The following is a 14,896-nucleotide window of genomic DNA, read 5'->3' as shown; positions in this document are numbered from 1 at the left end:
GCATCTTATAGAGCAAACTGTTTGTCAATATGATGTACCGTTTTTGAAGACTGGCTTCGAAGCTTGGACGCCAAAACGGGAGTGAAAGGTCGTAAGATCATATTATTCGTGGATCGATGCCCAGCACATCCTCCTATTACAGTACTTCTTATATGAAAAATGTGATTGTGGAATTTTTCCTTACGAATTGCACAAGTGAGCTGCAGCCGTGCGATCTTGGAGTGATGCGCAACTTGAAGTTGCATTATCGTAAGATGCTGGTGCAGCACACAATTAGACGTTTACACGTTGGAAAGAAGGACGAAATGAAGATCAACACATTACAGGCAAGATTTCTCTCATTTAATTCCTCTTTCTTTAATGTTTACCCTAGGACTTTGCGCAATACTGTGCATTACGAGCCGTTTCACACTAGGGGACAGGAAGCGGCTACCAGCTGCCCATGCTTCACGGAGCTCTTCGCACAGGGCTACTCTGTCTCGGCGACCGACCACTCCCAGCAACTGGTAAACCATCGCTGTGCTCACGGGTCTTAACATTCTTCAATCGCGTTCCGTTCAGATCTCCCTTCATTGTCATTGTGCATTCCATATTCCTCCATGTTATGGATTTCATTTCAAAATACTATAAACTGTACTAAATAAAATCAATTATTTTCAGTGTGAATGTGTCCAGCTCCTTGCCTGAATGGACAACCTATTGGCCTCGTGTTCAATTCCGAGTGGGGCCGGAAATTTAAACTGCACATGGTATGGTTTGTACTCACACTCTTCATACAACATATCACACTACCAACCACTACACCCTCCTTCACATCATGTGTGTACGATATATCTAGATAAGTGGGCCGAATAAACAAATTATACAACCATCTGGAACTTATGTAGCAATAGAGTTTTCTCAGTTTAACTACCTCAAAGTTAAGCCTAATTCTTCTTTAGCCAGTTTTTGCTTTTCTCAACTTGGTATCCATACCCGTACCAGTAATATCTTTCACACTTTCAAAGAGTTCATCAAAAGGTTTCTTTGACATCCTCAAGTAACTAATAAACTTGGTCATCATATAAATAATAGAATAATTTATAGAAAAGTCCTTTTTCCAAACAATCTTCCAACAACCTACGACACATTTTTTCCTTCTTTCTTTCTGGCAATAACAAGAGGCAAGCAGATGATAAAAAACTAGCACAGGGCCGGGGAAGGCGGCTACTGCTCAGCTACTCTGTAGCCGATTCTGGTCGCGTAATGTGAAGCAGCCCCGAAACACACAAGTTTATGAGTTGTTATAATAATCCTGTGTCTTCAAACAAATTAAAAACAATAAATTAATATAGACTATTTTCTTTCCTTCTGATAGGCAATGCATTACATCACAGCATCATGGCACCGTGTCTCAGTACTTACAGTTCAAAATTGTTTCCTAAAAGCTGGATTTGAAGGTATTTCTGATAACGACTGTAATAACATCGATGATAATGGCGATGATCCTGATAATGACAGCGAATGGAGGAAATTGGAAGAGAAGGCATCATTCGACGATTAAGTAAATTTTGACGCTAACCTTGTTACTGCAGAAGCCACGACTATCTCCGAGAATGCTGAAGACGCACAGAGGTCTGAGTGAGGACTGTAATCACGACACTAATACCGAAGAGCCGCAGCAAACTTCAGTGAACTTTAATGACACTGTCAATGCTCTACGGACTATCAAACATTTTGTGACGCGTCATAATGTTTCTGAGGAAATAATGGCCAAATTGTACTGGTTTGAGAATGCTGTAGATGTGTGGCCACGGCCAACAAAAAACAAACCAAGATAACGGACTACTTTATTCTGGAAAGTGACCCTTTTCCCTCTCTTTGCATTTTTAAAAGTCTGGGTGCATTTCTTTTGTGTTTTCATTGTTTCATATTGCCATATATACTTAACTCAGCTTCATATTTACAGAATTTCATTTAAGGGCTTTTCACACTCATACTTTTTTTCCTTTGGTCCCGTGGAAAACGTATAAACAAAGTATTACTTGCCTGCTCCCAGAGTAAAATGTATTTAAGGTTCATTTTCCTTTACACACGCACAAAGGAAAATGAACTTGTTCTCCTGATGGACTGTGCATCAATACGTGTAACCAGTCTCGAGGGACAGCATCGTCATACTCGGGATATGTGATTCTTCCTCTCTCTTTTACAATGCTTATGACAATACTTAAAGAAATTGAGAGTTTCAGAACATTGGTTAACAAAACCCTTTTTCACACCCCGATTCTATCTAAAATTATGGCAAGAGACAGGAACGCAACATGCTTCATTTCCCCAACCGTGCGCCCTACTGGGAATAATGATGATGTGTAAAAGTTAGCAGAGAGGGTTTACAAGTGCATATGAGGTGTCTAGTATCAAAACCGGCCAAGTCACTCAAGGCATATTTTTCAATATGGACGAAAAACCTCTTAGAGACAGAGCAATGATGGTCAGGAAAGGTTTTTTTTCACAGTTATATCCTTAATGGTTTAATATTTAAGTTCCGCTGTTTTGAGAAATCTAACTCATAATTAACCCATCTTTTTTGTTAATTTAAATTTTGACTTGGCCGTTTTTGTTGCAATTTTGTACAATTTCACAAGGTATGAAAGTAAATCTTTCAGTTCTCCACTCGGAACAATATCCACGTTACAGCACACAACAATGACAAAATACGAGCACACCGGAAATAGGATTGTTTTGGCGCCAATGACGGTAAGAAGCCCGCGAATACGTAAATCAGTGTTGCAAACAACCAAAAAACAAAATATAATGACTTCAAAGAATATACATTACAAGGAACGATTTTGCCTACTGGTATTATCACATTGTTGCTTAATGTAACAACACAAGATTCCAGACAATAATGCTGCATCATAAAGATTGTTGCTCGTTCCTTGACTTGGCCGGTTTTGAATTCACTGGCTGCATGACTTGGCCGATTCTGCTGCACGACCGAGAATTCAGTGGTCTATAACATGAAGACATGGACGATTTTAAAGCATATTCTTGTTTCACCTGATAGTGCTATACTTCTACTTCAAATTGATAACCTCAACTCATTTTGGTAAATTTTGTGACTTGGCCGGTTTTGATACTAGACGCCTCATATAAAGCATAGCAATGAAAGGGTTAAGCACAGCAACGGTGAAACTTCTATTAAGAATTATCTTAAATCAAAGGAAAAAATGCATAAATCTAATGAAATAATTTTTGGAACCTGAATTCTACTGCAGTAATATGTGTTACTCTGACTTACCTTAAATCCTTTATTGCTAAAGTTCCTCTGAAGTCCCTTAGTATTTCCAAAAGAACCCATGACCAATAAGATCTGTAACTAAGCTTGCCTAGGTCAGACAAAGGCTTTTCTGGACTTCCAACAGCAGATTCCATTTTTGAGAGCTCATAGCTAAAAGCAATAAGAAGTTTTCCATAGCCTTGCCGCTGGTATGGAGGCAGAGTCAGGATACATGCTACATTATTACCATCAGGAGATTCTTTTTCCTACAGAAAAAGGTATTAAAAATAAGTGAATAATGAACCAATACACACACAATATAGGTAGGAAGAGAGCAGGATACAAAGGTCATGTACTGGAAGAGGAGGATATTTCTTCTGCATAAATCAAGATGGAATAACTGAATTTTAGATACAGAAGATTTAGTTCTAATGTCAGTAGAGCACACATCCAGTGCACAATTCTAGCATCAGCATCCCACTGCTGCAAATTATTTTAGACCTGTTCTGCACATGACCTTTTTGAGTTTGACTCCAAACAAGAGCACAAGAATTAGGAAGCTCTTTTAGGATGTAGAGAGAGAACAACAAGTAATCAGAGTACAAACAAAATTGATGTAAGGCAAGAGGGCACACAGGAAAATAATTTCAGTGAATTTGAAGATAACAAAAAAAATTTTCATGGTGAAGGGTCTAGTATATTCTGATCCATATCCCTTTCTTGATATATCTTAAGTGTTTTTTGTCTCTAGTTGTTCAAGATATAGAAACTATATGGTCAGCAACATTTTTTGGAGTTACATGAGGACTTTCACTTAGTTAGAAAAAAAATTGAACATAGGGGAAGGTTATAAGCATTTCCATATGACTGATAAGGGAGGCAAGAGAGAGTTTAAAAAAGTAATTATGATTGGTGAAAAACGGTAAATAAAAATGTTAACAGCCCACGGGATGGGTTTAAAGCAATAGTTAAGAAGTGGGATAACAGGTAGGTACCATTAAAGGAGGTAAAAGAGATAAAGAGTGCAACGGTCCCCTTGACATGGACCTGGAATGATCTCCAGAGTGAATCCTTATTGTTTTCAAAATCCAGGATATCAGTCACTGAGATATTTGATCTGGGAGAAGAATTTTGCAGATACCATTCGGTACTCCAGTCCTTTACTTCTTTGTTTTTATAATACAAAGTGAATTATTATGAAAGTTAGGTTTCATAAATGTATGAGTACGATCTGTATGAATTTCAGGAGCTACAGTGTCTTTATTCAGTGGCCTCACCTTGGACATATACACTGAGCCACTGGACGGGACTGTACACTCTGTGCAGGAGCATGAAGCCGGTTCCGTAGACAGGATGGCAGTTGTGTGCACTAACCAAAATAGTTTTCAGCAATGAAAAGGCTAGGTCATCTGCCCCTAATAAGAGGTGCAATGGAATGAAACGATAATTAAAACTTCAAAATGTATCCACTGACTAGAATCTGAAATAAATGATGATGAAAAAATGACCATGAATCCAAAACAATCATTGGATCTGATTCACAATGCCTTATTTTCTGAGATGGTGCTTGTTGTCACCGGCCCCTCACAACAGTACAAATGGCTTCCAGATTTCCCAAGACTTCAATTCTAGATTATCATCATGACTCCAATCACACATAATGCAAAATTACAGTCTTTTTAAATAACATTATTTACAGAGCACAATTCTTAACTAAAATTCTCAATACTGAAATGTTACTGTATTCTAGAAACCAACGCACTTCAGAAACTATGGCTCCTATATATTAACATCCTATATTTATATTTATGACTCAAATTTTAATGCCAAATTATAGTTAAATCATTTTATTTTAACACTGCGACCAATTTTTAGCCAAATTTTCAAATTGTAAAAACTGTGTTTTGGACGTCAATGTGTTTTAGAATTAAGAGTTACTCCATTTTAACATTGCAAATAATATTGTCATAATTTTTCATGTGTATATTATTATGTTTTAAATATTGATATCACTGAAATTAGATTTACATTCAATGTAATGAAATTTGTAACAACAATCCAAATACGACAAACCTTGAGGCAATTGTATAGGCTGATGATGCTTGTGAATAAAAGCGAAACATGTCCCAGTAAATTAGTGTTGTAACATTACAACTTAGCAACACAAACTGTAATTTGTATTGAAAAGGTGGATCAAAACAACCAACAAATTGTTAGTATATCATAGCATAGTTCAATACGGGTCTAATAATGAGATTAGTTACATGTAAACAGATAGGTCTTACGGCGACGATGGGATAGGAAAGGTCTAGGAGTGTGAAAGAAGCGGCCGTGGCCTTAATTAAGGTACAGCACCACCAGCCTCGTGTGAAAATGAGAAACCACGGAAAACCATCATCAGAGCTGCCGACAGCGGGATTCGAACCCACTATCTCTTGGATCCAAGCTCACAGCCGCGCGCCCCTAACCGCATGGCCAACTCACCCGGTTACTCATGGCGTTGCTCGCATAGTGGTACTAATTGTAGGCAATGTAGACCACATTATGGTACCACAGACTCATGGTGTTCTTCATATAATGGTACTACTCCCATGGTAAGCCTCCCCAGATGATAGTAATCACAGGCCCAGCTGGAGGCAGTAGCGGTACGTGTTCCTCAGGAACTAGTGATTATGGCTCTAAAAGGGAGCACAACTAGGAACATGTATTAGTACTAATCGAAAATAAAGTCGACCCATGGTGTTCATCGCATGTCTCATCGTTCCAAAAAGTATCATCCCTTGGTCGCCCCTTAAGACAAGCAGGGGATCTGCATCCCCCATGCACAAGGGATCCATGAAACTGATAAAAAGTGTGATGGTCTTCTTGAAGAGAAATTAGGGTTTACTAAGGGAGTACATTTCCAACTTTGGTGAAGTGATTTCAGAGAAGACTAAGTAAAGAACCTGACCAACTGACTTCTCATAGCAATAGTCACCTTCATTATCTTCCTGATGAATAGCAGCTAATGAACTGCAACTCCGCTAGACCTGTGTACCAGGTTTGTGTCACTAGGCAACTTCAGTAGTTTTCAACTGGAAACTGTTCGTTATTCTTACACACATTTGCCACAGAAACACCTAACTCCAACTTTTCAATAAATTTCAGTTTCTCAGTAACCCTAAAGAATCACACACTTTTTCTTGTTTGATGCCACTGACGTGGTCTGTCTGGATGTTTCTCGTGTTCAGCGCAAGGCTTTGAGGAGTGGCGTTGAGCTGCTGCATTACATCACCTAATTCTATAATACGGTTAGGACATTCAATAAATAACCTAATTCTGTAACCTTTTACTTTGACAGAATGTGGATATTACATTAATAATTAAAAATGTTATTTTTGAAAAATGTTACCAGAATTATCATATGTCCGAGTTATTGGAAGCTGACTATTTACAAAGAAATACTAGCCTCAGATCAACGTTCTTTTTATAGATAAACTGATGTCACCTCCCCTGCTTCTCTCACAAGGCAACTATCCGTAAGGTCATATCGAAACCGATGATGCAATTTCGCTGAGAATATGACGAGGCCATAGAACAGCCATGTACAAAAATGTTGAAACCTTGATTCAAAATCCATGTGACAATGCAGCTACTGGGCAACCCTTGCTGGTGTGGCGCACAGCAGAATGGAGTTGCGGTGGTCTTGATGGTAGAGACGAGTTATGGTTTCACAGGAACATGTGTTGTGGTTAGGCTGACATGCCAACATAGGCAGTCAGTAGTCAAATGTTTCAGCTGCGTTTTAAGGTTGCAATCTCCATGCAATGTGATAGGCAATTGTTAAAATGGCGGTTTGTTGATGTGTATATTTTGTTTGTGACAGCAATTGATCAGGTTATGTTTATGTGAAGTTAAGGTGAAATAAATAAGTGTATCAACAGACAGCATTTCATGTGCATCCTTGTGGAGACATCAATGATGAACGTGGGACAGGACAGAAGAATTTACGAGTGTAGCACGAAATAGATCAAAATTCAAGTGATACTAGAAGATATGTCGGTAAAAATGAAATGGCGTATGGCTTTTAGTTCCAGGACAGTCCGAGGACAAGTTCGGCTCGCCAAGCGCAGTCTTTCGATTTGACGCCCGCAGGCAACATGTGCATCGTGATGAGGATGAAATGATGATGAAGACGACACAAATACCCAGCCCCCCGTGCCAGCGAAATTAACCAATTATGGTTAAAATTTCCGACCCTGCCAGGAATCGAACCCGGGAGCCCTGCGGCCAATGGCCAGCATGCTAACCATTTAGCCATGGAGCTGGACAATATGTCGGTGAAACAGCTCAAAGACAAACTCACCAAGAGAAATCTCCTGAAGAATGGGAAGAAGAAATCGCTACAGATGCGATTACGGGAAAATTTCGCTGAAGAAGGAGAAGATCCCGAAACATCGGAAGATGAGGTAAATATGACCAAAGTGCTTTCTCGAACTTGACACAGACACTCAAGCTAACTCATTTTTAACCGGACAAGTGTACACACAGGTTTACAAAGTTGAAGAATCGAAAACTTCAACTATAAAGGACAAAATTTCATCGCATCACCAATCGATTAACGCAGCAGATATCGGACATCAGATCAAAACTGGGACAGGTGGTTTGAAAAGTCCGAGAGATGGCATGTGTAAGTCGTGTTTAGTTAGTAGCATCTCTTGAATGAACGCACACCAAGTATCAGCCATACTGGTCAATTTCTTTGTGTTTGGCATTCGTGTGAATCAAGGTAATCGAGTGATTTTCAAGAAACGGACAAAAAAGAATTTTGTGTGGTGATTAAACATTACTTTATGAAAGGCAAAACACCTCAGGAGACTAAAGAGAAGCTTGATAAACATTATGGTGACTCTGCACCTTCGATTAGAAAAGTTTATAAGTGGTTTCAAAATTTTCGGACTGGCCATATGGGCACAAGTGACGCTGAATGTTCTGGATGGCCTGTGGAGGTTACGAATCCAGAAATCATTGATCAAATCCATGATATGGTGGTGGATGAGAGAAGAGTTAAGGTGCGTGAGATTGCTAGTACTGTGGGCATCTCGACTGAACGGGTACATAATATTTTGCATAAACATTTGGACATGAGAAAGCTATTCGCAAGAAGGGTGCCGCGAATGCTCACTCTTGACGAAAAACGGAATCGTGTGAAGTGTTCCAAGGATGGTGTGCTGCTGTTCCAGAAGAATCCGGAGGACTTTAAGCGTCGTTTTGTCACTGTGGATGAAACATGGATACATTACTATACTCCCGAGACCAAACAACAATCTAAACAATGGGTTACCAAGGGGGAATCTGCACCAAAAAAGGCGAAGACTGTTCCTTCGGCCGGAAAGGTTATGGCAACTGTCTTTTGGGATTCGCAAGGGATAACCCTCATCGACTATCTGGAAAAGGGTAAAACTATTACAGGTGCATATTATTCATCGTTATTGGACCGTTTGAAAACCGACCTGCAAGAAAAACGCCCGCGATTGGCCCACAAGAAAGTCCTTTTACATCACGACAACGCACCAGCACACACCTCAACAGTTGTGGTCGCAAAATTTATGGAAACAGGATTCCAACTCGTTTCACATCCCTCCTATTCTCCAGACTTGGCTCCCTCGGACTACTATTTGCTCCCCAATTTGAAGAAATGGCTGGCGGGACAAAGATTTTATTCAAACGAGGAGGTGATTGCAAACTCTAATGGATATTTCGCAAACTTGGACAAATCCTATTATTCCGAAGGGATCAACAAACTAGAACATCATTGGACAAAGTGTATAAGCCTAAAAGGAGACTATGCTGAAAAATAAAAAAGTTTTACCTCAAACACGTAAGTAGTTTTTATTTTTGCACGGACTTTTCAAACGCCCCTCGTAGTAGAGTAAGCCAGCTGGAAGGGGATATCTCGAACCTCAAGGAGGAAGTGGACAACCAGGTTTCCGGCATAAAGCAACAGGTTGAGGGAAGGATTTCTGCTGTTGAAGGAAGGTTAGAAAACCGGTTTTTGACCACCAAGGGAAATATGCAGAATATAAGGGAAAACATCCTTCACGCAGTAGAATATAGATCAATTCTAACAGGACATATCACCACACCGCTAACCCCCTCAAACCTAACCGGCAATACAGCACACCTAGACCCGAAGGTGATTATAGAGAGCCTTCCGGAATTCCACGGGCGACTGGAAGAGAAACCGACTAGCTTCATCGAGGGATCGGTCAGTCTGTTAGGAAGGACTAATCTACCAGAGGACACCTTTGTGCAACTCATCACACCGCTATTAAAGGGGCAAGCCGCTACTTGATGGAAACACATGAAGGGTCTAAATTTACACTGGACAGACTTCAAGAGGGAATTCTTCACTGGGTGTAATTCCGAAGGGGTGAAGAGCTCCGTGAAAAGGAAACTACTGACTGAGGCACAACCCACTGGAAAGAGAGCTAGCACCTTCATCCTACAGAAGTACCAACTCTTCAAACGTCTGCACCCGGATGCAAGGGAAAACGAGATGTTACCACAGAGCTACTGCACAATACGATTCGACCCCTAGTGAAAGTATCACAACCGAGATCATTTGATGGTCTACGCAGAATCATCGCCCAGCTGGAGGAGGAACACAGGAGCAAAGCTACGGAAGAGACCAGCGCAGTTAGGAAGTGCTACCAGTGTGGAAGAGCGGGACACCTGAAGAACAAGTGCCCAGCCTTGATGTCGGAAAACTAGGTCCGGTCCATTCTAGATTGAGGGGGGGATGGGACCGGGAACAGGAATGCGTCTAAAGACACGACGGGCAAGCAACTGTAACTGGTTAGCGAAACAAAAATTACTACATGTATGAATAGTCACTTGGATAAGGTATAAATATCGAAACTGGGCACCACCTGCAAACAATTTACAGGAATAATTGACTCAAGGAGCATGACAGAACTCCCCCTCCCAAGGCGACGGTCATCAGGCTGACGATGCTCCAAACTTGCTATATAACCTTACCTGTTTACTCCTGAAATTAAATTTAGGTAACATGCCAGGTTTTTCACTCCATGAGTAAAAGTTATCATACGTTTAACTATTAAATTTACTGCGAATTAAAGTTTATAAAAAATTCTAACATTACTCACAATATACAATTACATTTCCATCTTGCCCACTTCACAAACAACAAAATATTTACACCGTACATACATACCTCATGTGTTATCCCTTATAACAGATTCAAACGCACAATTTTTACTCAACATATTAATTAGTAAGGACAAGGTGCCCAACTACCGTTATGATTTGAAACCAGTTATTTGCTAACTGCATCTCTAACCTAACACAACGCTCACTTCTTAAATCTTGACTTCTGAGCCTTTCCAATTGCCACAACCATCCATAGGTTGGTTGGTTGCTCCATAAACATTACCACCCAGGAAACACTGCACCAATTCTCCTCATCTTTATCCAGATTGCAGACTGCTTAGCTTATTACTGACAATTTAGAAGTAGGCTACAAGATCTTCATCCCATTTTGATCTCGTATATGTAACCTTCACTACAGTGGTTACACAAAACAAAGCACTAAACACAGTCAAGGGGGAAGGTAAGAGCAACTACACAACATCAGAAACCACTACACACTCAGAAACATTAACTGAAATTACGCGTGATCTCCGCCGACCAAAACATACGTAAATATCTAGTGGACAATAAGCCAGGAAGGTGGAAGGAACTACGACCTACTGAGGCCAAGGATATGGCTTAGGTTGCAGATTCGGAAATAATTCGCCGTGATCCTTAAATTTGAAAAAATATTATTTACAAGTGAAATTTTACAAATACATTCCGAAACCAAATCCACAAACTTGCAACTTACAAACTATAAGCTCTGTGATACACATAACTTAGAGGTTCTTTGATAATATCTACATACAAGTTACAAAATTCCAAACCAACTATACATCTAGTTACAAATTCAGTTGTACAATGCAATTTACAGTGAAGTAAACGTACTCTCCAAAACTCTAGCATACATCAAGTGACGCTCAACAACCAGAGGCAAACCCCAAGGTAAATATATCAAACTACAATCTACATATTTAGGGCCGAATTCATAGTCAGCAGTTATGTATAAGTGGAACCCTTAAGTAATAAGGGATTACTTATAATAAGTATTCACTTATGTGAGTTTACATTTCATAGACAGCACTTAAAGAGCACACTCATTGATACAGTTAGTATCACTGGAGATGTGGCAATGCTGTATATTATGCCCATGCTTCCTGGATCGTGTAGTTCTGCTACCGAATTGTGGCATGATCTATTGCGCTTTGTTTATCCGTTGCCTACGAGATATTACTAATCTAATCACGTAGGCAACGGTTTATCGAAGGACATCGCATGACCGCGCGCGACATTTTTGAGGTTAAAAGATTGTCTATATTGTATTTGGTTATCAGAATGGATAACAAAACAGCGAGCTGAGACGGCACCTGCAAGAACATGCACATAATGTAGAACAAGCAGATCGACGCAGTTTCCCATCAGAATATGAATGACGTGGGAAAAACTTGTGGGCAATGCAAACTTTAAACGTAAGGAACTTCATCTTTTGGTCCGTATTGAACTGAGATCACAATTAAACTAGAATCTAGCGGGTTCCACCTTTTCAATACAAAATACAATGTTGTTGGATGGTATTTACAACATTATTTATTACAGAGCATGTTTCGGTGCTAGATTCTAATTTAATGGCAATGCAAACTACGAAAATGCCCAGTCTAATTTTCTTCTTAATATAATATGTTTATAGTTATCCAGGTACTCGAACATATACAAATATTCATCCAAATGTAGAATATCTAGCCTTACAACACTTTTAATGATTTGACAAATATATCCGTAACCGTCATGTTGTAATAGGCCTAATTACTTCTCCAATAAAATGTAAATAGTCTGTTTTGATGTGCGATGCCATAATTTCAGAAACTTCTGATATAATCCGGCAAATGATTGGTTGATATCCTGATATAATTAGCAAAAGTCAACCTTAAAATAAATGGTGGTAGTTGAACACGTTCATTTTTCTTATAATTTCTTTACTATTCCATAGGCCTACAGTCTTGATAACTTATCAACTGTTAACACGTTTCCAATTAAGCGAAATGCCAGTAATGATGATGGTGATAATAATAATAATAATAATAATAATAATAATAATAATAATAATAATAATAATAATAACCTGAAATTAAGAGGTGGCATAAATTATCAAGACAATATCTTCATTAATGGTGAGATAGTGAGTCATCCAGAGCACTCTCAATCAAAGGAACAAGAATATTCATAACTCTCACTTTACTAAAATGAAATCTTCTTTAAATTGTTGATCACATTACATTTCAACAGGATTTTCCATCTCTACTGTGTGCACGGAAAGCATTCTGTGAATGAACTGCAACATATTCAAGCAAAATCATTATCCTCCATCTTGCTGCAACATAAGTGAGTCACTTAAGTGTGTGTGGGAGGTCCACTTATAGCAATAAGTGGGACACTTAAGTAGGTAATATGAAATGAAACCTGGCTTATAAGGGGCACTTATGTATAAGTGTTGTCTATGAATTCGGCCCTTAGTGAAATAAGAAATGGGAATGCCTCGAAAACAAACAGGCAAGCCCAGCTGAAAAGCTAAGGCGTCATAAATAATTAATTTGGCGAATCTAGGTTAGGCTAGGGCAGACTCCTATACGAAATAGCAACCGAACATTACGGAAATTTTAGCCGGAATTCAAGAGTGCTTACCCGAAGGGGGCCCATCTCAGAAGCGAGGCGTCGGACACGGTGTAAAACTTCAGACAGACCAAGACAGACAAAACAGACCGAATTATCACGAACGCTGCCTCGCTCTCTATATATAGGTAAACCCTGGCCTTGGAACAGCCAATCAGAATGCATGAGTCCGCCCAACCCCTCCTAGGTTCACCAATCACAACTCCAACTTAAGTCGCGAACTTAATCTACATTCTCGAATACGCGATCACGAACCTTCCATTTCCAGAACAGTCAGAAAATACATTCTAGAATACCTAACCAACAAAAGGCAACACACCCTGTTCAAAAATTTATGTAAAAAAAGTTTCTGGATACTTCCAGTAAATATAGAACTGAATACTACTATTTACAAATACATATGTCACAAATATTACACAGTACAGGTTAGGTCATTACAAAAAAACATGATATCATACTTTACAAATAAAGTCTTCAAAAAGCACTTTCCACTTCCACTACATGTTCACCTGTGACAGTATATACACTGAACAAGAAGCACCATCACCGTTTGAGAATACCAAGTGATGTCACTGTATGAGGTATTAACATAGACACATCAGCATCCTAGGTGATATCAAATCAAATCTTACAATGTCAAGTCAAGTGTCTGTGAAGAAAATATCAAATTACCTGAAGCGAAGAGAAATGCAGCCAAACAAGTATGAATGAAAACTGTTCACGCACTGAGTCCATGCTGGTTACTGACTCTGAATGTAAAAGAATAATGACCCCAGTTTCATTCTCGCGTAAGTCACGATAAATAGCAACAAGCATGTGGTATTGACCGCAGGTAATGAACAATTGGGCTATATTCCATCAAGTTGTAATTAGTTCTGTGAGCCGCATATTACCTCCACACTGCACACAATGTGCATATCCTTGGCGAGGGAAAATCGATAGTCTTTCAAAACATCACCGTACAGCATCTCTCACCAACCGCTTACTGGGAATGTCCATTAACGAGCCATGCACTCTTGACTCGGTAATTGTGCAGTAAAATGCTCGTGCAGCACCCACTTCGCGGTATCAACAGTAACCTCAATAGCAATAATCAGAAACTGTAACAGTCACGCACAATAATACGCACACACATATACAGACTCACTCCGCCAAAATCCACATGTTGCAACACTTTAAACCACCTTCAACTGTCTTTACCGATATAGTAGCTGTTTTCCTGCTTGCATAAACTTTACTGCTATGCCATGTGCAGATTCATACACAAATTAATGTTACACCAATATAAAGAAAGATACAAAATTCCCTACTACCAAATTCTTCTTATAATATAATGTTCTTACATCTCAATTCAAAGCTCACAAGATATTTACTACTTTATATTAAAAATTATTTTATGAAAATTTCCTAACCTAAAATTGGGAGTCATACACTTGTACAGTTACACAACCCTAGTCAAGTAGGAGAGGGATTGGTCAGATTGTGAGTAGAACAGATCAACCCCGCCCTGCTATCATATTAAGGACAGGAAACGAGAATTTTTCGGCCATACTCCACAGCCAAGCAAGCCATCATTTGTCAACGGGACTGGCGCCAGATTACTACTGCCTATGAAGTCTCACCATCTCGGAAGGATAGTAGTAGTAGCAAGGGCGCCCGTGCCTGGGGGCAAGGGGGGCTGCCCTCATCCCCCTAGCTCTCAGGGAAAGGCAAAAATATAACGTAGTCAGGTGTTTTTCTTTCAAGAAAATTATTTAAAAGTCGGTATTACATAGAAGTGGTGGTACCGCCCCCACCAACAGGCAGGGGATATCGCGGGTGTTATTCTACCATGGA

The 14,896-nt window shown here is 39.5% G+C and overlaps 1 protein-coding gene across 2 annotated transcripts in view; it reads right to left on the bottom strand.

Moving 5' to 3' along the window:
• LOC136879058 (histone acetyltransferase KAT8) overlaps window positions 1-14,896 on the bottom strand; it is a 141,801-nt gene that overhangs the window by 40,805 nt on the left and 86,100 nt on the right. For both annotated transcript variants that reach the window (XM_067152796.2, XM_067152797.2), the window contains one exon: window positions 3,281-3,525. In XM_067152796.2, the coding sequence (XP_067008897.1) occupies window positions 3,281-3,525 (245 nt within the window). The remainder of the gene's footprint in view (window positions 1-3,280; window positions 3,526-14,896) is intronic.

This window comes from Anabrus simplex, chromosome 8 (genome assembly GCF_040414725.1).
Source record: "Anabrus simplex isolate iqAnaSimp1 chromosome 8, ASM4041472v1, whole genome shotgun sequence".
Classification (NCBI taxonomy): domain Eukaryota; kingdom Metazoa; phylum Arthropoda; class Insecta; order Orthoptera; family Tettigoniidae; genus Anabrus; species Anabrus simplex.
This window is presented reverse-complemented; position numbering and strand designations above follow the sequence as displayed.